This window comes from Nannobrachium achirus, assembly GCF_963921795.1.
Source record: "Nannobrachium achirus genome assembly, chromosome: 20".
Taxonomy (NCBI): Eukaryota; Metazoa; Chordata; class Actinopteri; order Myctophiformes; family Myctophidae; genus Nannobrachium; species Nannobrachium achirus.
In genome coordinates this window covers 48,075,040-48,098,097 of record NC_137827.1, presented here as the reverse complement: position 1 = coordinate 48,098,097, position 23,058 = coordinate 48,075,040, and the positions used below count along the sequence as shown (strand labels likewise).

The 23,058-nt window shown below is 42.4% G+C and overlaps 1 protein-coding gene across 1 annotated transcript; it reads left to right on the top strand.

Moving 5' to 3' along the window:
* Positions 1–4,110: 4,110 nt before the first annotated feature.
* On the top strand, positions 4,111–18,500 carry rpia (ribose 5-phosphate isomerase A (ribose 5-phosphate epimerase)). Its single transcript, XM_080750522.1, has 9 exons — positions 4,111–4,345; positions 5,518–5,578; positions 7,079–7,134; positions 9,914–9,973; positions 10,547–10,611; positions 11,633–11,701; positions 11,868–12,009; positions 15,661–15,760; positions 16,292–18,500. Exons 1-9 carry the CDS (start codon positions 4,148–4,150, stop codon positions 16,387–16,389), a joined length of 849 nt encoding a protein of 282 aa, XP_080606648.1. The 5' UTR covers positions 4,111–4,147; the 3' UTR covers positions 16,390–18,500.
* The last annotated feature ends 4,558 nt before the right edge of the window (positions 18,501–23,058 follow it).

Sequence of the window (23,058 nt, the reverse complement as noted above, 5' to 3'; positions counted from 1 at the left end):
TAACAAAGAGGTGTGTGTGTGTGTGTGTGTGTGTGTGTGTGTGTGTGTGTGTGTGTGTGTGTGTGTGTGTGTGTGTGTGTGTGTGTGTGTGTGTGTGTGTGGTCAGTGTGAGTGCAGTGCAATAAATGGAAATGTTGTTCTGCGCCTAAAGTGAAAAGTTGCAATCCCTGCAGTAACAGCTGTCAACCATAACTGTTTAACACAAAAACATTACAAATAATACTGAGAATACTAATAAACCATCAAAGTACAATACATAAAACCAGAATACATAAAAACATACAAAAAAAAAAAGATCCCATCGAGATTTGGCAGGCCCCCTGTAGTAGCTCTGAGGACCCCCCAGACCCCCCGTGGAAGACCTCTGTTATTTGCTACTAGTCATTTTTGATTTCAGAGCATATTTCAGATCTAATTTAACATTGTTCTGGAGCAGGAGCAGAGCGATTACTGAAATTCGCTCAGGGGTCTGTCTGGGGGTGTCCCAGGTGAGTAAAGACCCCAACCAAAAGCCAGAAAGATTATTCTGGCTGCTTTAAAAGTGTAATAAATGAACTCAGGATGTTTTAAAACCTACAAAACAACTATAATATTATGAAAATTTGATATTAACTGGCTGGCGTACTGTAAAACATATCCGAAAAGGCGGCCATCTTTAAAACTGGCGGCCATTTTGAAAATTAAGTGTCTAATGTGATTTTTCTAAAGAATGACCCAAGAGGTACACTCTGTCAAATTTTGGTGCTTCTTTCCAGAACTGAAGTATTGTTCTCCTTAACTGCTCCGCTATTATATATAAAAGAGATATAAAGAGAAAACAATAAAAATATATATTAATAATATTATTAATATTCGACTTCGGTGAACAACGTCGAATAGTGACTTTGATATTCGAATATTCGAATATTTGGTGAATGCCCTACAGTGAGATATCTACATTTTCACCAATGGTGGTGGTGGTGGGGAAGTTCTTTAAGTCATTACAAAAAATATTTAAAAAAGGCTTAGCCTACTTAATAATGATATATGACCTTTGACATTATTTTTATTCATTCATAGACAGTCATTATTTTGAGAAAGCTTATCTATGTATTTCAGGGTTAAGGTTTAATAGTAATTAATTTGAGTCATTATTCTGAGTTAGTATTTTATTTTGTTTTTTCAATAAAGTTTCTGTCATGAGTCATGACTTGATATTGTTTTACGTCATATTGTCAGAAATGGGCATCGATAGGTCTATATCTTTTTTTAAATAGGCTACTTAAGTATTATTATTAAAATAATTTTGAGAGAGTAGCCTACAGTACGTCATCGCCATGACCCATCATCACCTTGGTGGAAACTGGAAAGGGGTTTGTTTAGTCTGCTTTTAAAATGTTAAGACTCATTTTAAACAGTTCAATCAGAACGGTCCAGTGTATTTGAATGCAACTCTACAACATAGACCGCTCACTCACAAATGCCTTGCTGTTGCGTGCACCTGCATAGGACTTCGCAGATCTCCTACTCGCATGAACCGGCGTCACATTGCGCCTCACCACAGCTGTACGTTTATCAGTCTGCGCTCTGCCTGCAGGCGCACATGGGGGCGTCCCTCACAGTGTTGCCATGTCCGCTTATTATAAGCGACCTCGGGCTTGTTTCTTTTCCCTCTGTAAAGTTGCTTGTAAATATTGGTGGTTGCGGCTTTTTGGGTTTGTTTCTGAAGTAGTGTAGTGTAGTTGGGTGTTTGGGCTACTTTCCTAAACGTTGTTTAAATCAGTCAGTGGCTCTCAAACATTTTCATGTTAACTAAGGACCCCCTAAATTAACATGTGGCCACAGCGTCTGACCTGGAAATATGCATATACACCATTTTGTTCTACCGGGTGTCTTTCGACTTCCTTCACAGGTGTTACCGATGATACTAATGAAGGGTCTGTTACAATCCGGTCAAACAGAGTCAGGGTGCTTATATTGTGCATGTTGGCTCACTGGAAACACTCTGCTACACCAGTGGGTCTCAAAGTGTCCTTGAGTGGGTTCCAAATGTCCCCATACAGGTGTGTAACTCTGAGAGTGTACAAATGGAAGCAAATGGACCATTTGATTCCATTTGTTGATTCCATTTGTACAGAGTTATGGGGGTCCTTGAAATTAAAGAACCACTGTACAATAAATCAAACAGACCCTTCATTAGTATCATCAGTAACACCTGTGAAGGAAGTCGAAAGACACCCGGAAGTAGAACAATATGCATAGAGCCTATTGGCAGAGACCCCCATACAAGATTTGTGTATTTAAAACGTTTAATTTCTAATTTATCTTTATATTTTTTATTTTAAGTTTCCAGTGTCCCATGAGCCCTTGAGTGAAATGTGGGCAATCTGGGCATCACTCCTGTTCTGTTCCTCTTAGCTGATTCATTCTGACTGGTTCTGGTTGCTGTTGCTGCTGTGAGCCTGTGGCACCTGAATCCCTGCATGGTGATTACTTGGTGCTTTGTCAAGTGATTTGAATCAGCTGTGTGGAGGGCAACAGTCCGCCATTCCGAAACACCGCTATTCCGAAGCAGGGTTAGGGTTAGGTTTAGGTTTAGGGTTAGGGTTAGGGGTAGGGTTAGGGGTAGGGTTAGGGTTGGTTAGGGTTAGGGTAAGGGTTAGGGTTAGGGTTAGGGTTAGGGGTAGGGTTAGGGCTAGAAGTCAACGTTCGGAATAGCGGTGTTTCGGAATGGCGGGGTGTAACCGTGTGGAGGAAGTGAAGCCCAAACTGGTGGATAGTGGTTCTCAAAGTTGATTCCAGGTACTCACTAGGTTCCTTTATGGGGGTCTAAATTGACCCTTACAAGTCTCTAACTCTGACAGCATACAAATGGAACCACATTGGTTACATTGTTTTACTGTCAGAGTTAAAGGAGCTATAGTCAACTTTTTCATTGTAGGGCTGACATCCTAGTCTACAGACTAGGATGTAAACAAAGTACCGGCCCTGTAAATGTAAACAAAGGGCCAAAATGATTATTTTATCATTATTTTACGCTTTTTGTGGTCATTTTTTAATTGAAACACGTATATGAAGCTTATTTTTTTATAAAATATTTTCGAAACATTATTTTTATTTTAGCATCCGTTTTTCAAGAAAAAGTTGACTATAGCTCCTTTAAGAGAAGGGGGAAATCTCGCTCTTTTGACAAGCTACTCTCACCCGCGTCACCGTTACTTAGGGTAGGGTTATGGTTTGGGTTAGGTTTAGGCATAGAGGTTAACATTCACATTTCACCCACGTCGGCAGGTTACCCGTGTCGAAATAATGAACCTATGCTATGTTGCAAGAGAAGACCTTGAAATGTCAAAGTTTGGGCGTGGCCTTGCAAAAATCGGTCCATTTCTGCCGCCATCTTTGTTGTTAGACTCTTGGATAAAAAGAAGCGATGACCGGAGAACAGCAATGACAGTTCGCTGGTTGTAAGATGGATTGGTCAATGCAAGTGTACGTATGTTATAGGGATTGTGGAATTGCCCCCCCCCCCCTCTCTTTATGCCCCAGCAGCATGGGGAAGTGTGTGGTTGTTGTTTCCTGGCGCGAGTTCTAATACAGTCATACTAGAGTGTACACTGCTCTCCTGTCTCCTTATTCTTATACACAAACAACGTACTCTATTTCAACTCGAAGTCCAGTAGGCCTATTCAAAATTTACATGAGTAAAAGTATAAAAGTATTGGTAATGGTATCAAAATGTACTTAAAGTACCAACAGTAAAAGTAGGCCTACTCATTGTGCAGAATGTCCCTTTCAAGTTATCAAAACATCTTTTGAATAGCATGGATCTAACATTGTGAGCTTGTAGATCGGCTTATATGAGAATGAGATACTTAAAGTGGTTCCTGTGTAAATAAGCCGCAAGGCATTCTAGGATCTCCTTTTAGTTGACCTTGTACCAGTGATGTGTGCTGTCATGAAATTGTACTTTTCTCTATTGCAAACTTCTAATGAACTCTTCAATCAATCAATCAATGCTTGTTTTAGGTTTTCCTAGACCTGGTTGCTTGTTTCTGCCGCGAAACCTGGCAACACTGACCGAGGAGGAGGTTTAGACTAGACTAGCATTTAGCAACCCGACACCACGGCGGAGGGGAGACGCCTCGCCTTGTCGCGAAGGGGCAGGGTCATGAGACAGAGGATCTTCTCCAACCTCGCAGCTGGATTGCTCTGCGCCGCATCACCGCCGAGGAGCCTGCAGAGCCACTTCTCCCTGAATCTCTGGAGCCACAAACACGTGCGGCTCATCAGAGACAGCAGTGCGATCATCATGGCCGAGGAGGCGAAGAAGCTGGCGGCTTACGCCGCCGTGGATAATCACATCCAGGTAAACACAACGATCTGACTGACGCCTCGATCGCGACGTGCCAACATGTGGATAGATTGTTGCGTGACAAACTGTCCACATGTTGCAAGTCGCGATCATAACATAGGAAGGGTGAGATCGTATGCTTCTGTGTGATGCTGGATGAGAAGGTAGCTTCACGCATCCCTCCACACGTGCAGCCTGCTGCTGGAAGCGAGCTAGCTTAGTTTAGCATCCAGATTGATACAATTCAATTCAAAGGAGCTTTATTGGCATGAGAAAACATACGTTTGCATTGCCAAAGATGATTGATATACATACACTAGTGAGTCACAACCAACGTGTGAGCTTGTAGATTGGCCATTTTCATAGGGCTAAAGTGGTTTATGTATGTTTTAACATATTATAATTTATATCAGCAAAGTAACTTGTAACTATAGTTTTCAAATAAATGTAGTGGAGTAAAAGTACAATATTTGGATCCCAGATGAAATGGAGTAGAAGTGAAAGTATTGGAAATACTCAAGTAATGATTATGTACAAATAACTCAAAAGTGTACTTGAGTACAGAAATTAGTTACACCACTGCCAACATGGCTATGTGATTACTTTGTCTTATTATAGTGTAATAACTAGTACAGGGTGCTGTGCATGCCAAGCCGTTTCTGGGTTACTGGGTTACACCTCCACAGACGGTTCTAAAGAGCCACCTTTAGTTACAGTAACAACAGCAGATCATCTAGTAAATAGCCTGCACCGCAGTCAGTGTTGGTTTAACCTGGGATGAGCATCGGCTGGATTATTTAAGCACTAAACCACAAACCTGAAATTAGAAACCGAAGCTGTCAAAGAGGCTTGCTTTTGTAACTGAGCCGCCACTATATATAACAACACTACTTTGCTCTGTTACCAAACCTTGTTTTGAAACAGCAGAGATTGAGCAAAGGGAAGTCGTAAGTTGGTTAAGCAACGTAAACTGAATTATTTGTTAAAGTTTCTGCCTAGTCTTGGCTCAAGAAGACCATCATACTTTAATCGAGTCTGACTTTTACTTTCGTATCTATAGACTGGGTAAAATCCATCTGTGATAGTCTTGATCCAGGGCTATTTCTGCCACTGTTTTGATTCAACACAACAGTGTTGGCATGATAATGTGATAGCATGTTCATGTGATTGTCTTTCATCTCTCGTAGAACAACCAGGTTGTCGGAGTAGGCAGTGGCTCAACCATCGTCTATGCTGTGGACAGGTTAGGTGAGTGTCACTGTGGTATGGGGACAGTGTGTGGTTAAACAAAAAGGCAAGTCAACATTTTGTCGGCTAAAAAGATAACATGTTTACTGTATATCTGTTGACTATATCTGTTCATGTCCAAGGTGAACAAGTTGTGTTGACTGTCAGCTGTATGAACATGACTGATGTGGTGTTTTGTCCTGCTGCTCCGTGCCATCTATACTATAATTTTGCGAATGTCTGAGTGAGTGAGTGAGTGTCTGTCTGTCTGTCTGTCTGTCTGTCTGTCTCAGCGTTTCTCCTCAGTGGCTGGAGCAATTGATCTGAAATCGCATCACCATCAGCATATCAACACACCTGACATAACTGTGAAGCCCGTTAGTCACTTTCACAAATCGTATGCTGTATAATAGCATTTTTATGGTGTATCTATATCTATTTAGCCTACAGTACCTTTTGTGACCACACATGTTAAGGGAGGGGCGCTGTTGTTCAGGCCATGCACAATCACACACAAACCCACACACACACACACACGGGGGGGGGGGGGGGGGGGGTGTGTGTGTGTGTGCAGGCGGGCGGGCGGGCGGGGGGGGGGGGGGGGGGGGGGTTCTGGCCCTGTTACAGATGTTGTCCAAAAATCATGCAGATCGGTACACAGTATCTCTGTAGCCGTTAAATGGAACGGGTATTTCTTACATTGATGCTCCTACATATTAGCATGCAAGCACCAGTTAAAGTTACTTTCCATCCCTCATATACTGTGTGCACAGTGCACATCCCATAACCCACACACTGCACATCATTTCGGAGCTCATATCTTTGAACGGGTAAGGGCTAGTTGTACTAAACGTGAGGCCCTAGTAGCTGGATGTTGACATCACTACAAGGGTGTCTGACTGTGTGTGTGTTCTGAGACAAAGACAAAAGGTCTGTCCATACTGTCTCCGACCACCGAACCTTCGTCGCAACATTTCCGGTTCAGCTTCACAATGACGTCACTCGCAACTTCTGAAAAGCATTGACCCCGAATTTGAGTTCGGAGAGCTGCACGTGGGAAAGGTTCGGTGGTCGGAGACAGTATCGACAGCCCTAAAGTCCTGTAGGCAGTCGGGCGGCAGTGGCTCAGGGGTAGAGTGGGCGCTTGGCACCCGAAAGGTTCCCAGTTCGATCCCGGGTTCCCCCAGAGTTGGTGTCGAAAGTGTCCTTGAGCAAGACAAAACCCCTAATTGCTCCTGATGAGCAGGTTGGTGCCTTGCATGGTTTCCTCCGCCATCAGTGTATGAATGAATGGGTGAATGTAATGCAAAATCTCTGTAAGGCGCCTTGGATAAAGGCGCTATATAAATGCACCATTTACCTTAGTTCCTGCTATTGTATTGCCTTCAACATAACATTTTGGTGGGGATTCTGGGGAAGTGAACGAGCAACACCTTACTCAATGCCCACTGTTGAAGTGCCCCTTGAGCAAGGCTCTAAACCCCAAATACTCTTGTTCTTTCTTGTTGTCATTTTTTGCAGCTGAGAGGGTTCGTCAGGAGAAACTCAACGTCGTTTGCATTCCCACCTCCTTCCAGGTCAGTTTTTTCAGTTCTGAAGGCTTTTGAAAAGCCTATGCTGTTTAACCAAGACTTACTTTAGAATGTGTTTTACAAGCATATTGTAAGCCCAGTGGGCCAGAGGGGTATACTATACTTGTGTTATCTCACATTGAGGTTCTCAACCTTTGGACCATGTCAGACTATGTTGCATCCTCTATCTTTTTATTTACATTTAAAGATTTTTGTTATTTTTAGCTATTTAACTAGTGTTAAATAGCTCTATATTCTGATAGCTATATGGTGTTTGTTCAGTAGCTCAGGGGTCTCTCCAGGAAAATACATTTTAAGGTGGTGTTATGGAAAAAAAAATATCTTCCACAAGAATGAAGGATTGACAAAGTTTTATTTAAAAGATCAAAGATTTTAGTAGAGTTACAGCATCACTTAAATCATAAGGAGCAGGCCTCCTGGCAGCCCTGTTGGGACATAAGCCTCCTCAACCCCATTCTCAGACTGCTTGTAGTCCATTCTAGAGATGCTCTCCTAAATGGTCTTATAAGGATATGTACTAAAGATAGGGCCAATATACAAATAGATACAGAAGTACAGATTTTCTGACAAGAGTAGGAGAGAAACGTGGGGGAAGCCGCTCAGCTGTTAGTAGTTGAGTTGAATTAGCACAGTACTGTGAAAGCTAGCTGACCAACTGTTCAATGAGTTTGAATGGAAGGCAAACAAGTACATATAATACATACTTGGCAAACTATAAATGTCTGTCACTACAGCGGGGATACCAATTTCATCTCATCCAACCAGGGGAGAGAACTCGCACAAGATACAGGATGAACAAGGATGGATGAAACAAAAAACAACAGCAACGATCAGACACATTTTGGTTTGGAACACTCCTGATTGGATGAGATTGGTGACCCCACCTGAAAATGTATATTGTTTACTATAGAGCAGAAGAGACCCCTACGACTGAACAAGCACCCTATTAGCTATCAGAATATACTAGAGCTGAAAAGGTATTTTCTGTTTATTAACTAAAGATTAGGGGAGATGGGGAGACTCGCTCCTGTTACTGAGCAAACACTATAGAAATGATTGATTATTATCGGTTTAACCTTTGAACAAAAAAAACGATTTGTTTCAACCAAAATATATCACGTGCAGCAGTACAGCACCGTTGGTATTTATTTTAGTCCAGAGACGATTAAATCATTGCAAGTGTAGTAAGTTATTCCCATCATAGATTATCTCAGACCACCGACTTCAGAAGTGACTAATAGTAATTAAGGAATGAAAGTCCTCCATAGCAAAATAGCTGTAGCTTATCTAGAGGATCTCCCTAGAACAGTGTTCTGTGAGTATACAACTAGAACGAAAGTATAGAAATTACTTTTGTGCACTCAATACAGAGGTAAATTCTATAAACTAGAATATTTGTGGAAGAAAGAAGTGGTGCTAATATGTGTTATAGTGGCTATTTTGCACAGATATAAATACAGGTATGTCTTTGAGATTTTGACTTCCCTTTGGTGTGTCTTGGGCACGAGACGTTTGAAAACCACTGCCCTTGAATGATCATCTATGACGAACTGTTCAATTGTTGTTTGCCAAAATCGTGTTTTCACACATTTCTTGGGTTGGCCCACAGCACACATTTTTCCCAAGTTGGCGACCAGCCCCATCTGCTTCCTGGTTTTCACTATATTTTTGTCAAAACAAAGCATTTTCAATCGGCCATAATAACTAGACAACCATTGCTCTGTGCTTCTTTCACGGAAGTACAGAGTCAAACAGTGACAAACAATCGGGGAACAATACTTCTGAAAACCGTACTCTGCGTGCGTGTAGGGCTGCAAGCGAACCTTCGGGGATTCGAACGTTCGTTCGTTACGTTGGCAATCGAAGTTCGAAATTAATGGGTTCAGGTTTTTTTCTTTTTTTTTTTCTTCTTTTTTTTACACGAAAAATAATTATCAGAATGTGATAGGCCTATTCAGAATATCACAGTAGTAGAGATAGCCAAATACTAAATAAGTTAGGCCTACCGGTAAACACTAACAGTTAATGGTGACCGTTATAGTAGTTATAAAATGCACCAGAACAGCTTGGAGCGATCAAGGACCGTCCTCCGCTCCAATTCCGCTCCTGTTTTGGGCCGCGAACCAGCCTCGCTGACACACGCTTGATGACAGACAGTAGAGTGAGAGAGGCAGCACTCTGAGCCGGGCAGAGAGAGACTTGCGTGTGCTCTGAACAGCGAACACCCATCCACGCACCCAAAGATTAAACAGCCTTTCTCCTAAGCATGAGCAAAGATGGATTTCATTGCAACCACCAAAAGGATCTATAATGCGATTTCTGGGGTTGTTACATCGAGACCAGTTCAGCCCGAACGCGACGCGCTCCGACGCAATCACCAAGTCTAATCATCATCCGTGCAACTCCGCTATACATTGAGCCTGTTCGTCAACAAACTGCGCAACATTTTCTCCGATTGGGTTGGATTTTCCAAGTGTTAGCCTACGTGTTAATGTGGCCACGCATCCACACGTTTTCAATGGTTAAAACAGCGCATTTAACACATTTCCTACACTGTTTTAGCTGGTTAAAGGTACAGTACGTTCGATGGTTCGGTGAACCAAACGAACCATCGAAGGTTCGATGGTCCGTTCGGAAAATCCCCCCGAAGTTCGAGTCCCTAAAACAGGGCTAGATTACAGCCCTACGTGCGTGTAACCCTATTATCACAGTCCTCAAAGTTGATCCCTTCACTCTTGTTCCCTTCCTCCTCCTCCTCTCCCAGGCTCGGCAGCTCATCCTCGGTCATGGCCTCACTCTGTCTGATCTGGATAGACATCCAGAGGTATGAAACACTCACCACACTCATGTCAGGAGCGCTGGGGTATGCGCATGAATGATCAAAACATTCCAGGAACTGGTGACACTGGTGACATTAAACATCTCTTCCCTGTGTATTTTTGGTTTCTTCCTGAAAGCTGAAAGCCTCTGAGCCTAAAAAGGCCAATGAATTGAAATACACTCTCTGCTCTTTAATGGCATCATAAAATCAGCAGGATCAATCAAGGAGTATTGTGTGTAAGCATCTCTAAAATCTGATCAGGGGTTTGATATAAAAGCTGAGACACAGAAATTGTGAAAAGATGCCCAAAAATGCAATTTGTAATGTTCTCTGCACAAGACGGGACATCTTATCCAGAGGCTTGTTGTTAATGCACGGTCGAATCCCCCAAAACCACAGGCGTGAAGAAGTGAAAACAACATTTGATTTCTGCAGGGCAGTGACAACATTGATGTAATGTTTTTGCCAGGGGACGCGCAACAGCTTTTGTGACTGAATGTTTCAGTCGGCAGTGTTTCTGCCATCCTTTTCGTGCTGGTGTGATGAATTGTGTTGCTGTCTGTTTCCAACATGCAGCTGGATGTGGCCATTGATGGGGCAGATGAGGTGGACGCTCATCTCACGCTGATCAAAGGGGGAGGGTGAGTTCAATAGACTTTGTAATGATGACGGAACTTGATCCGTTTTGTCTCCCTTCTTGATTTGAACGATCTCTTGTGATTATGCGTTTGATGTGCATTATGCAGTGTAGGTTATGATTTCTTGTCTGTCGCTTGTAGTTTGTTGTTGATTATATGCTCATTGTACTCTTGCTACATCCACACTCATTTTAGTTTTGTTTCAAAATGCGTAACTTCTTTACACCTAGCATCCAACCTCTAAAAGGAGTCATCTCAAAACACTGCTGGCTCTGTTTTGTTTAGACAACTTCAGTGTTTTTTAGTTTGGATGGACGAGGACAGAGACTTTTGAAAACCATGATGCAGACACCCATGTTCAGTTCTGATTGGATCTTATTAGTCATGAGTCATGACGTGTCCTTCCGTGCTCACATTATTTGACCCTTTTTACAAGAAGAGAAGAGAGAATCTTGTCCACCAGTTCAGCAATACCTATGAGTCATTATCCATGTTGTCTGTTCTTGCAGCTGTTTTTTTATGCTTTTATTTTATAATGCTACTATTGCTTACTGTACATGCGCAGGAGGCAAGCTACTATTCAAGCAATTTGCAGAAATGTGAGTGTCCGACTGTCCGTGGATGTACTTAGGTAGACATGCACGCAGTGCATGTCGTCACCTTGCTTAAGTGACGTGGGAAGACTCCCGAAAGGCCCTAATCCATTTAGACTATCCCGTTTCCTGACCAGTCATCATCCGACTGTAAATCTGCAAGGCCATCACTGTCTTTCTGGGTCCAGACTACATCAAAACATAAGAGCGCAGAACTCTGAAGTGAAGGATCTGGTCTTTGTCTGCCAAACGCACTATGCTGTGTACAGAGACATTTAAAACATTTTTTTTAAATGAAACCATGCTCGTGTGGATGTAGAGTCTGTATTTGGATCCTAAATGATGTCTCACTCGCGGCTACTTTCATTGTCTCTCTGTCACACCCTGTCCTTTTGTCTGTTAATCTGTCAGTTGATGTTTGTCCCTCACAGGGGCTGCCTGACACAGGAGAAAATAGTGGCTGGCTGTGCTAAACATTTCATTGTCATCGCAGACTTCAGGTGTGTATGTGTGTGCATACAGTTGAACTTGACCTATGGAGTTAAGATGTGTAGTCCAATGACAACATAAACAATATCAACCGCAACAAAATGTAATCTATATGTGAGTAATGTAGGAGTAGCATCTGGATTTATCCTTCCTTCTCCTATCTTGCTGTGTCCCCAGGAAGGACTCCAAGTCACTGGGCCAACAATGGAAGAAGGGGGTTCCCATTGAGGTAATTCCCATGGCTTACGTGCCCATCTCCAGAACCATCTCTGCACGCTTTGGAGGGGAGGCCAACTTGAGAATGGCTGTCAGTAAAGCAGTAAGTGGAGGATTTTATTTATTGCCCAGTTGGTTTTCAGGAAGGCGCATCGTGTTGCAATGCTAGACGATCGGATCTCCATCAAGCGATGCGTCAAGGGACTTCGTCAAGGGACTTGCAGGCTTGCAGGCTTGTTGCTAGAGCTGCCCCTAACAAACCTACGGCTACTGCTTTCAAAACAGTACTTTAACTGCCCTCATATGAATAAGTGCTCGAAAGACTTTGGATTTGTTCTGCAATGCAGGTGTATTTTTCAATCTGCAGTCTGTAGTTGAGAGACGCGTTTAAAGACTGACGGTGACTGACAAGTCTGCCGTAGAGTGTTAAGAAGGTAATTAAAGATGAATAAACATATGGGACTCACTCTTTCAGTGGGACCAAAAAAAACCAAAGTTAAAAAAGAACAAGAAAAACAGAATAAGCATCTTAGATCGTTCGGGGTGACAGAGTTGAGGACTGATGTCTTGTCTACAACTCGATCCATGGCCTCGTAGTCAATGCAAGACAGTTACCAACAAAGGCTACCAACAAAAATAAAGCACGGTCAATGTTTGTGCAGAAATTGTGCTACTTTTATGGGGGGGGGGGGGGTCATTGCAAGGGTCATTGCAACAATTTTAGCAGTTATGTGTTAATGTTCTTATTATCGGCCCCCTTTTGAATAATTTCCTACACATGTTCTCCTCTGGCAGGTGTACAACTGGTCCAAATCCTCAGTTATTTTCGTTTTGTTTTTTCCTCCTGCCATATGTCGCCTGCCATACTTTAGGTTGTAGTTTCGTCTCAAATTGTGATTCTGATCGAAACTGGCAAAGAATTACAGTACTGTGTTTAGTTAGGGACTTGATCTCTCAATACCTGGGGACTCTAAACCCTGCTAATCCCGGATTACGGGAATCAAACTCATGTTGAAATCAATTATAATCAAGACTCCCCTGAGGAATCATTGTATTAGTTATGGGCCTTGAACACACAACACCAGATAACTTTAACCCCTCAAAACAAGGATTATGGAACGCAAACCCACTCACCAGGTTATGTAACGCAAACCCCACAAACAAAATGTGAGGGACTTTATCTCACATAATATAAATGTATAAATATAAGTAAAATTGAGGAATATAAAAAAGAAAAACTAATGTAAAATTCCAAAGAGCAAAAGAAATGAGGTATTTACAGTAGGTAGACTGGATTTAAAAGTCGTTATACTGTAGCTCTTGAAAGTCTCAGATCCTCTGGAAGTTTATTACGACTGTATGGTATATTAAGTAAATTATGCTTCACCATGTTTTCTCAACGGCTCATATTTTTAAAAACAGGTTTGGGTGACCATTACACTTAATCTAACCTACTGTTTTTTGAGCGGTGCCTACAGCTCCCAACATTTGACCAAGTGTGTATGTCTGACTGTCTATACATGCATGTATGTATGAGTGACCTACCTTGAAGTGGTGCTGTTGAGCAGCCTAAGGCACCGCTCACTCCCACTGGGTGGGATTTTGTCCTTAACTCTCCCAACGCTTTGAACGTTCACGTTCGCCCGATTTCGCAAGACCTCTCCGCCAATACGGCGCTCGTTCGGTTCGTTCGTCTGATGACTGTAAGCTAATGAGGGGTCGCGTGGCCGTGTACTATAAACACATTTTCCGCGGTGATGGTGTAAAAAATCCATTATGCGTTAGATCAACGGAGAACAATTCACTTCCTTGTTGATTTCCTCTGGCTGTAAGGCTCTGTGGCCAGTGACTGGTCTTCTTCTTCTTCAACACATAACAGGCAAATTCACATTCATTCTCGCATGACGCCGCCCTCTGCTGCCTGGCAGACCAAAGTGCACTATTGCACAACCAAAAAAAATAAAAATAAAAAAATAAATGTCTGTCTGTCTATCTACTATAACGTCGCAAAGGTAAGCCGCTTTTTGATGGCACCAGACCCAATAAATAAATAAATAATCTGGCAGTAGGAGAGTTAATCAAAAGTTTCCTTATATGTATCCCAAACTTGGCAATAACATGCTTTTGAGCCCTCATGGTATAGAAAACCATCCAAGTGATTAGAGTGATGTTTTTTGTAAAAGGTCATAGGTTCAAGCTTTAGCTTCCATTTGTTCAGTTGAAGTGTCATTGAGCGAGGTGGCTTGTCTGCTTACTGGCTGTAAATAACTCGGGGTAATGGCATGAGCTGTAAAAGCAGTATAATGCAGTCTTGCATGCAACTTGAACAAACGCACAAGGTGGAGTGTTGGCCAGTCCTTGCAATACAGGCTGGTATTTTACCAGTATCCAGAGAGTTTCACATTTTGTTCTAGAACATAAATTACACTTATTGTTATTTCATCTGTGAGTTTTGAAGCTGTTATGTATATTGCACAAATGAATAACTTCTTTGATATTTAAATTGGCATGTGTATAGAGTAGAGTTAAAAGATAGAAATCAGTTTACTTTCTACCATGGTGACATTTATTAACAAAGTGCAACATTTTAACCTAAATAGTCTTCACCAGTTACATATATTTACTGAATGTACCTGGTGAAGAGACTATAAATGTATGTACGTGGCGAAGACCATACATTTATACCACTCTGGATTTATGTACTTGACGAAGACACTTTATATCGAAATGTTGTACACTACATTTTACCTTGGAGCAAGTACAACAGGATATTTATCATTTCTTTCTTTTTTTTTAATATTTATCCTGCACCTCTTGAAATATGTCTTGGATGTGTCTGGGTGCATTCCCTTGGACGATTTATGGATTAATCATTATTGATTATGCATTAGCTTGTGAATTGGTATGTGTGGAACTAGAAATAAAGTAGTGAATTGTTCTTCCTTTTAAAGGATTAGTTCAACCAAAAAGTGACATATTTTCAATCAATAACACTTCCCATGAAGCCTTCAATTCATGGAGATCTTTTTGATTTTGCTGATTGATTGATTGAAGACTTAAGAAGTTTGCATAGGAAACTTTTCATGACAGTTCACTGGTACATGGTCAACTAGAAGGATACACACAAAAAAGCCATTCCAGCATTTGAGTCGGTCGTCAAATTATTGGCCTAGAGAAAAGTTATGGAAACGTTTATTTTAAAACAAATATTTGGGAACCCTGAACGGTGAAAGCGAGTAGAAAAATATGAAAACAGTTGGTCCTACCCAACCTACTGTGGGGGATACAGAGTGATACTGATTTGAGATTAAACCAACTGCGCCTCCTACTCACTTGGTTTAGTGGACTGATGGCTCTCTTTCTACACATTTGTGATCCTGGATCACTACTGCAGTTGGGACTGTTGGTTTTTAGATTTTTCTGACTCCACTCCAAACACCTTTGTTTGTTTCAGCTGCCCTTTATTTCATTTTGAGTGTGGATACAAAAAAATACACACGTGAATAGATGAGCTTCTCTTTTTTTCCAGTCAGAAAATATTTATTTCCCCCCAGCAGCTCAACACACACACACACACACACACACACACACACACACACACACACACACACACACACACACACACACACACACACACACGCACTTGCTTTTGCTTACTTGCTCACGTATCAAACCACAGCAATAATACTTACTTGGACCAAAAGCAATGTGTGATCATCCTTGATTTACGATGCATATTATCTCTGTCTCTTAGGGTCCTGTCGTCACCGATAACAGCAATTTCATCCTGGACTGGAAGTTTGAGCATGCCCAGAACTGGAGAGAGGTCAACATGGCCCTCAAAATGATCCCAGGTGAGGAGAGAGCAGTGTGGGTGGGGTCAATTGATTATGGTCTAGCAACAAACAATTATACAACGCGTAGTTCCGACCAAGCAATCTGATTGATCTGGTTGAAATAGCTATCTTCCTGTGCTTCAAACGAGCAAGTACTCAAATGAAAACGAAACAAAATATAAATATCAGCTGTCCCAGCACTAGACTAAGCAGCTACGCTAGCAGTTTTCATAGTAAGTTCAGGGACATAGTAGCTAAATCTGGCATTAAAAAAGTGTTAATTTCTATCGAATATCTTGATTACAATGAAAATTTCTATAGAATATCTTGATTACACTGAAATTGTGCTGACATGTTCTTTACGTTGGTAACTGTTGTATAATCGCAATATTACACTCGAGGACGTGCTTTAACGTGATTATCAGCACTTCAGAGCTGCTTACAGAACTCTGCTCTGTTGCTGTCATGCCGATAATCACGGCAAAAAAACATTACACAACTCGTGTAATACAACCTTGTGCATTTGTGTTTTCTTCTCTGGCCCGTAAGGTGTGGTGGAGACTGGGCTCTTTGTGGACATGGCTGAGAGGGCCTACTTTGGAATGGAAAATGGAGGCGTGATGATCCGGGACCCGCCAGTAAACTGAAGAGTTACTTGTACTTTTGACTTGTGCGCCTCTCTCAAACGACCTCTCTTCTCCCACAAGTGCCGTATAATTATTTTCTCCCCATCTCCGTAAAGGACTGTATGTTTTTAGTGTACCCCACACACCTCCATCAGATAACTTGTCAGATACAAACAAAAGGGGTAGAAGTGCACTTGGTTTTGCTCATCCCGTAAATGGTGCTTTAGTGAGGGTTCAAGTGCCAGATGAGTGGAACTGAGTCTATCTCTGGTAATTTGTTTCCAAAAAACATTTTGTTTTCCCAATCTGCAGGTATACAGTTACATTTGTCCATGATAGTCTTAAAGACGGAAGGGTTTTGGTGGAATGTGTGGAGCACAGGTGCTCTGCAGTGTGATCTTGGGGTGTGCCTTGAGATTTTAGAGATCTCAAATTTAATTTAACTTTTTACATTTTATTTTTAAAGAAATAATACATTTTATTGGCTTTAAAATATTGACTACTAGGTTTATGCTGTTTGGGATCGTTCTGTTTTTTTTTTTTTTTTTTTTTTACAAGGCCTCAAAATAAACCAAATCTTGTTCTGTTGACTAATCAGAATTGCCTTGTGCCCAAGTCCATCAAAAGTACAGGATATTGTCAGGGTGACATTTATTGTGCACAGACATACACTTTCATAGCTACATGTTGCAAACCGATACACACGGGTCAGGGACAGTAGACCATCTGCACCAAAAAGTTAGGAACCACAGCAGTGAATGGTATGGTAAAATATTAGCACTGCAAGATCATAGTTCTCTCTGTTTCACCACAGCACTGTTTCTGGTCTGTTGTTTATTGATTGCGTGCTTCTTTAGTGTGATAGTGCATTGACCTTTGCCCTGGAATGTTTTGTATGATGATGAAATGGAAGACCTGGGTTTTCAATGTTGTTTTTGTTTGCAGTCACCTTGTATCACCGAGTAATGTGTGGATTCACTTTGCCTTGTTTTCCCCGTAGTGTACAAGTTCCATCAGCATTGCCAGGTTTAACTTTATTCAGTACTGTATGTTATGACATGATTATATATTTTACCTTTTTAAACTTGTGTGGACAACACATGCGATTCCCTTTTTTTAAAACATAGCCAACTAGTCTGGCAGCAGGAGAGCCATCGGTATGGTTTTCCTGTCTAATTTAAACAGTGGTCCCTGTATTGTTGAACTAGTCTGCCGGAGCGGTGCAAGGTACAAAGCCTGAGGCCCTGTCTAGTCTCTGTTAGGCTTTTCTTTCAGGTCTTACACAAAAGGATAACGTACAACACTGCATGTGCTACTATGTACTGTATGTGCAGCTATCCCCGTGTGAAGTCTTTGTTCGGTGCCTATTTTGTCATACGTGTGGCTCGCTCATTTGCTCAAGCGGCGAGCAGGATTGGTGGACTGATGTTACCAATTTAAAAAAAGAGAATGCAGTATATTGTTTTAAGGTTATGGGAATGTAGTTGATGAGTTCCTACATCTACAGTTGATACCACCAGCTGGCCTGTAATGTGCCTCAATTCTGCACATCTCAGTTGTGTATGTTTGTTTCATAACTGCTATCTATACATTTGGGGGGGTAAGTTATTAGTAATTCATCATGTAATGGCGCTAAAATCCAGAGAAATCAATCTGTAGAGGATCCATTATGTAAAACAGTCCAGTCTGTAAAAGTTAAAAAAATGTTGACAACCATGGACCTCGGTTCTACATTACTACTGTGCTGTATTATGTGTGATCTTGTACTGGCAACAATGACTTTATCAGACAGTGTCACTTCAATGTTTGTCATCTTGGTTTGAAACTCTGGCCTCCACTTTACAATGCCTTATACTTTTTTTTATTCTGTTTGTCAAATAATTCTGGGAGCCTCAGAAGAACATTAGTCCTAATGTATACTTTGTTTTATTGCTGATTGCTCAAAGAGCAACACAATCACATGGCAAGTCTAAATGGGTATCTGTTTTTGGCAAGACACTTGTCATAAAACAAAGTATAGATTGAGACCCAGCCTGGTGTATATGTTTCAGAGCATGTTGGATTTTATTCTTTCTCTTGGTCGACCGTTATTTTACCAAAAGGACTGTGAATAAAATGTTGCTATTAAGGTACTACTGTGGTTTGTATGTCAACAAAATACAGGACCAAACAGTCAAAGAAATGTGTCTTTTTTTATTATGGCGTTTTCCTGGGAGCAAACTAGGTCTACTACATTTTCACTGATACTACTGGCAAGATATGAAGAGATCAAATTCTATTCACTTATAATATAACTGAAGACTAGGCCTACTGTAAGGCATATATGAAGTGTGTGTGGCTCATTTTAATTCTATTTGTGTGTATGTGTGTTCAGAAGCCTCGAAGATTATACGTTATATCTAGATATAAATAATGGCTTAAAGGAGTAGTTCACCCTCAAAAAGTACATTTTTTCTATTGATTTCTCATGCCATGGAGACTCAAGTTCAATAATATCTTTTTGTATTCATCGCAAGACAAAAATGTGATTATAGTAAATTTACCCTCATTGATTCTGGATGGGGACCCAAATGCATTTGGGTCCCCATCCAGAATCAATGGGGGTACATTTATTGTTATATTTTGTCTTCGGAAAGTGACAAAAACAAAAAAATATAATTGAACTCAAGTCTCCATGTTGTGAGTAATCAATAGGAAAAAAAAGTACTTTTGGGGGTGAACTCTATCCAGTGTTTGTTAGCCCTACAGAACTGATCAAATGGTTAGGGTTAGGGTTTGACATCTTATGAACACTACCACAGCATACATTGTACCTGTGTCAAACATCAATAAAGAAAATTATATAAAATTATGCTATTTAGTCATTAAAGTTCTCAGCTAAGAATAACGAGTATAGCTCTACTTGAGCAATAATTTTGTCTTCTCACATTTGGGAAATTATGACTTTATTTAGAATAGAGACAGACATGGAACTGAGGGCAGAGTGGTAAAGACATCGGACATCACAACTGGACTACATCCAGAACCAACATGGATGCAAGAGAACAAACAGAAAGGCCCAGGGTAACTCACTTGATTAAAGAAAATTAAGTTTAAGTAACTTTTTGTATTAACTGTCTGTTGTGTGGTACACCAAAAGTAAATCTATTAATGTCCACATAGTGGCGCCAGAGAGGTTAAGTTTCTTCAAAGGCAATACTATAAATACCAGTAGCGAATTATTGCTTCTAAAAAAAATAAACAGGTTGCATGTCTATTAGAAGTTTTTGAGGATGTTCATCACATCACAAGCTAGCGTAATTAAATTCAATTAAATTATATTGGTTAGTCGTTTTGGAACAATGTGTGAGTATGTGACAGTCATTTGTCTAGAAGTAGGTTACTGTGATGTAAAACACTGAGGGGCTTCTTCGTTCCTTCCTTTGGATCAAATCAACCTTGCATTATGTAATAATAACCCCCAGGTCAGGTTTGACTTTAACTCGTGACAAAGGAGGAAGAGGAAATGCAGGCGGTGGACTGAGCCACGTTGATGTTTTCATGTCGGAGGCGCTTAGGCTCCTGTCGGCTCGGATGTCCCACACGTATATGGCAACTACACGAATGACAGCTGGACACACCAACCGGGAGCTTCGCTGTCGTTCGCGGCTGTGCGAACCAACCAATGGGCTTTCAGTCTGCTCACTTCTGTCATCCGATTGGACGAAGGTGGGCACTTTTAGCCAATGACATCTTCATCACAACTTAACACCACTTAGTAGGGGGAATTAAGGTAAAAATAAAATAAATAACAAATTTGATTCAGATGTCCCTTGAGTCATCCTAAAACATCTAGAAGCACCCCTTCTAGTAGAAGGGGTGCTCAGAAAGTGAGTTATGGACAAAATTCAAAATGGCACCTAAACTGCTGACTCAAAAGACACCAAAGGAATCTCCTAAAAGCAAAATCTTAAACAGGGTGTGAGTTATTGACAAAATTAAAAATGGCCTCCTGTGTCGGCAATTGACTAAAAAAAACAACTAAAGAATCTCATAATAGCATACAATTTGGCACACATGTCGGTCCGTCACGTGTATTTAATAAGGAGCACTCAATGTAGGCTACATACCAAATGATATTATAACGTTTAGCAGACTGAGTGAGGCAGTTCGCTCCAACCGGGACGCGAACCCCAGCCCCCCACTCAGCAGACGAGGAAGCAACCCGCAACCCCAAGAAGGCTAGCCCGCTTGGCGGAGCGAGTTACGGCCTGATCTCTTGCAGGGTTGTTACACTACCCCCTCCTCACAGAAGTGCGCCCCCGCGCTTCACGCTTCACTGCCCACGGCCGGTCCCTCACGCGAGGGCACGCTCCACGGGTTCGCCCCACGGGTTCGCCCGTCTGACACCAATGTAACGTTTAGCAGACTGAGTGAGGCAGTTCGCTCCAACCGGGACGCGAACCCCAGCCCCCCACTCAGCAGACGAGGAAGCAACCCGCAACCCCAAGAAGGCTAGCCTGCTTGGCGGAGCGAGTTACCGGCCTGATCTCTTGCAGGGTCGTTACAATATGCTTTTCTATGATGTCTTAGAGTCGATTATACTATAATAAGGAGCCAAGTTTATTAGTTAGTTTGGGGAGAGTCCATTCATACTCTCTTAACGGCGCGCCGAAGTCGCTTGTAAATATTGGATATCCTGGACCTGGGCATGAAAACGTTTGTGGCCGATAAATGAGCTTAGCAGGACGGATACATAGCTGACTGGCCCTCGCGGCTGCACGCTGAATGACTGGAGGTCCAGTCAGTGAGCAGCAGCTCCAGCAGCACCAGATGGAGACGGGGTCTCTCTCTCTCACACACGCGCAAGCTCGGTCAAAAACATCTCATCTACAAGCTCACATTATAGACGTGCCGCATGCATGCATCACAGTCACAACTTGTCGCGGACCATAGAGGTAATAATATAGCTATAAACCTACCAACACCGAACACTAACAAAGTTGTGTTTAAGGTCTTCTTTTCTCTTTAAAACGGTCAGCGACTAGCGAGACACGCAGCAAAGCTCCCAGTGCCTCCCAGTCTGTTGTCAGTCCGTCATTCTCCAGCCAGAGCCAGCTGACAATGTATCCGCTATGCAACGCTCAATACACAGCCACAAGCATTTGGGAGTCGGCTTGTCTCCCTTCCAAACAACCGCTGTTTCATTGGCTTGAAAATATGAACTTGAAGCTGGGCTGAATGAATGAGAAGACAGCGCTGAGCACCGAAATTAAGTCGGGACTCGGGAGGCCACAACATTTTGGCACCACCGAACCGCCGAGTTTGAGGGTGAGGCCCCCCTGCTGAATGACGTCATATCGTGGTCTGGACAGTGCCGAACCGATATAAATTTAGCTCTGGTCCATCGCTCTGACAGACCCGTCGGCAAATGGTTAGACCGCGATATCTCAGCCCCTCCGAGCGCTCAACTTCAGTCAAAATAAACAAAACTATTTCACTACTCACCAAACCAAAGGTAGTTTTGTGCTGTTGAAAGTCTATTCTCCGCGGTGGTGAGCCCCTCAGGATCCCACCTACTCTGTTATTTTTGTCATGAAATAAAACACACCCACCTCGAGCCACCTAGCGGCCACCGCAGATACAATGGTTCACAACCCGGAAATAAGCGGCGGTCGAGTTGGATGCACTTTATTTCATGCCAAAAATAGTGTATTTTGCAGAGTGTGTGGGGTGCTGAGGGGCTCACCACCGCGGAGAATAGACTTTGAACAACGCAAAACTACCTTTGGTTTGGTGAGTAGTGAAGTAGTTTTGTTTATTTTGACTGAAGTTGAGCGCTCGTTGGGGCTGAGAAAACGCAGTCTATTCATTTGCCGACGGGTCTGTCAGAGCGTCACCGGGAGGGGACGCGATGGACCAGAGCTAATATAAACTCAGCTCCTTATTAAAGTGTAGGGAACCTTTTGGTGATTATTTTGGTGTCTTTTGAGTCAACCCCACGGTCAAAAGTTTTGGTGGCCATTTTGAATTTTGTCAACAACTCACTTAGATGTATTAGGATGACCCAAGGGACATCTTTATCAAATGTCATGTTTGTATCCAACTCGTAACAAAATGTCCCTTAATTCCCCCTACTAAACTGTGGAAAGTTTTGGCATCACACGCTGGTGTTCTTCGTGGAAGGCTGGAAGCTGGGTCTGCGCCTGCGTGGTTCCTATCGGACGGCGGCGTATCCAATCACAGACAGTGTTTTGGAGGGGGTTGGTCCGTCTAGCGCCCGCCTCCTTGAATGACAGGCGAGTGATGCAATCGCACTGTGCTTAGTGTACGGGCTGCGAATGTTCCTACCATAGGAGACGCGTGTGCATGAATTAGAAAGCGCGGCCTGTGATTGGCTGGAGCGGAGTTCTGGAGCGCTCGGCTGTGGTCACTTGGACTGCGCGGGCGGGTGTGAATGCGTTTATCGTGGACAGGGCGTTTATCGTGGGCTTGCCCAGGCCTTACGGCCTGGGCATAAATATAACGATTGCATTCACCACGGCTTCGTAACTCGCGCGGCGCTCCGCCGGCCGCGCGGCCCTGGCCCGCTCTTCGCGGCCACTCGCGCCTGCGGCGCTCGGGGGCGAAGAGCAGGACCAAGGTCCGCTGGCCTTCGCGCCGCTTGCAATGTCGTGGACAATAAAACGAGCGCTCCTTCAAACGGCGTCT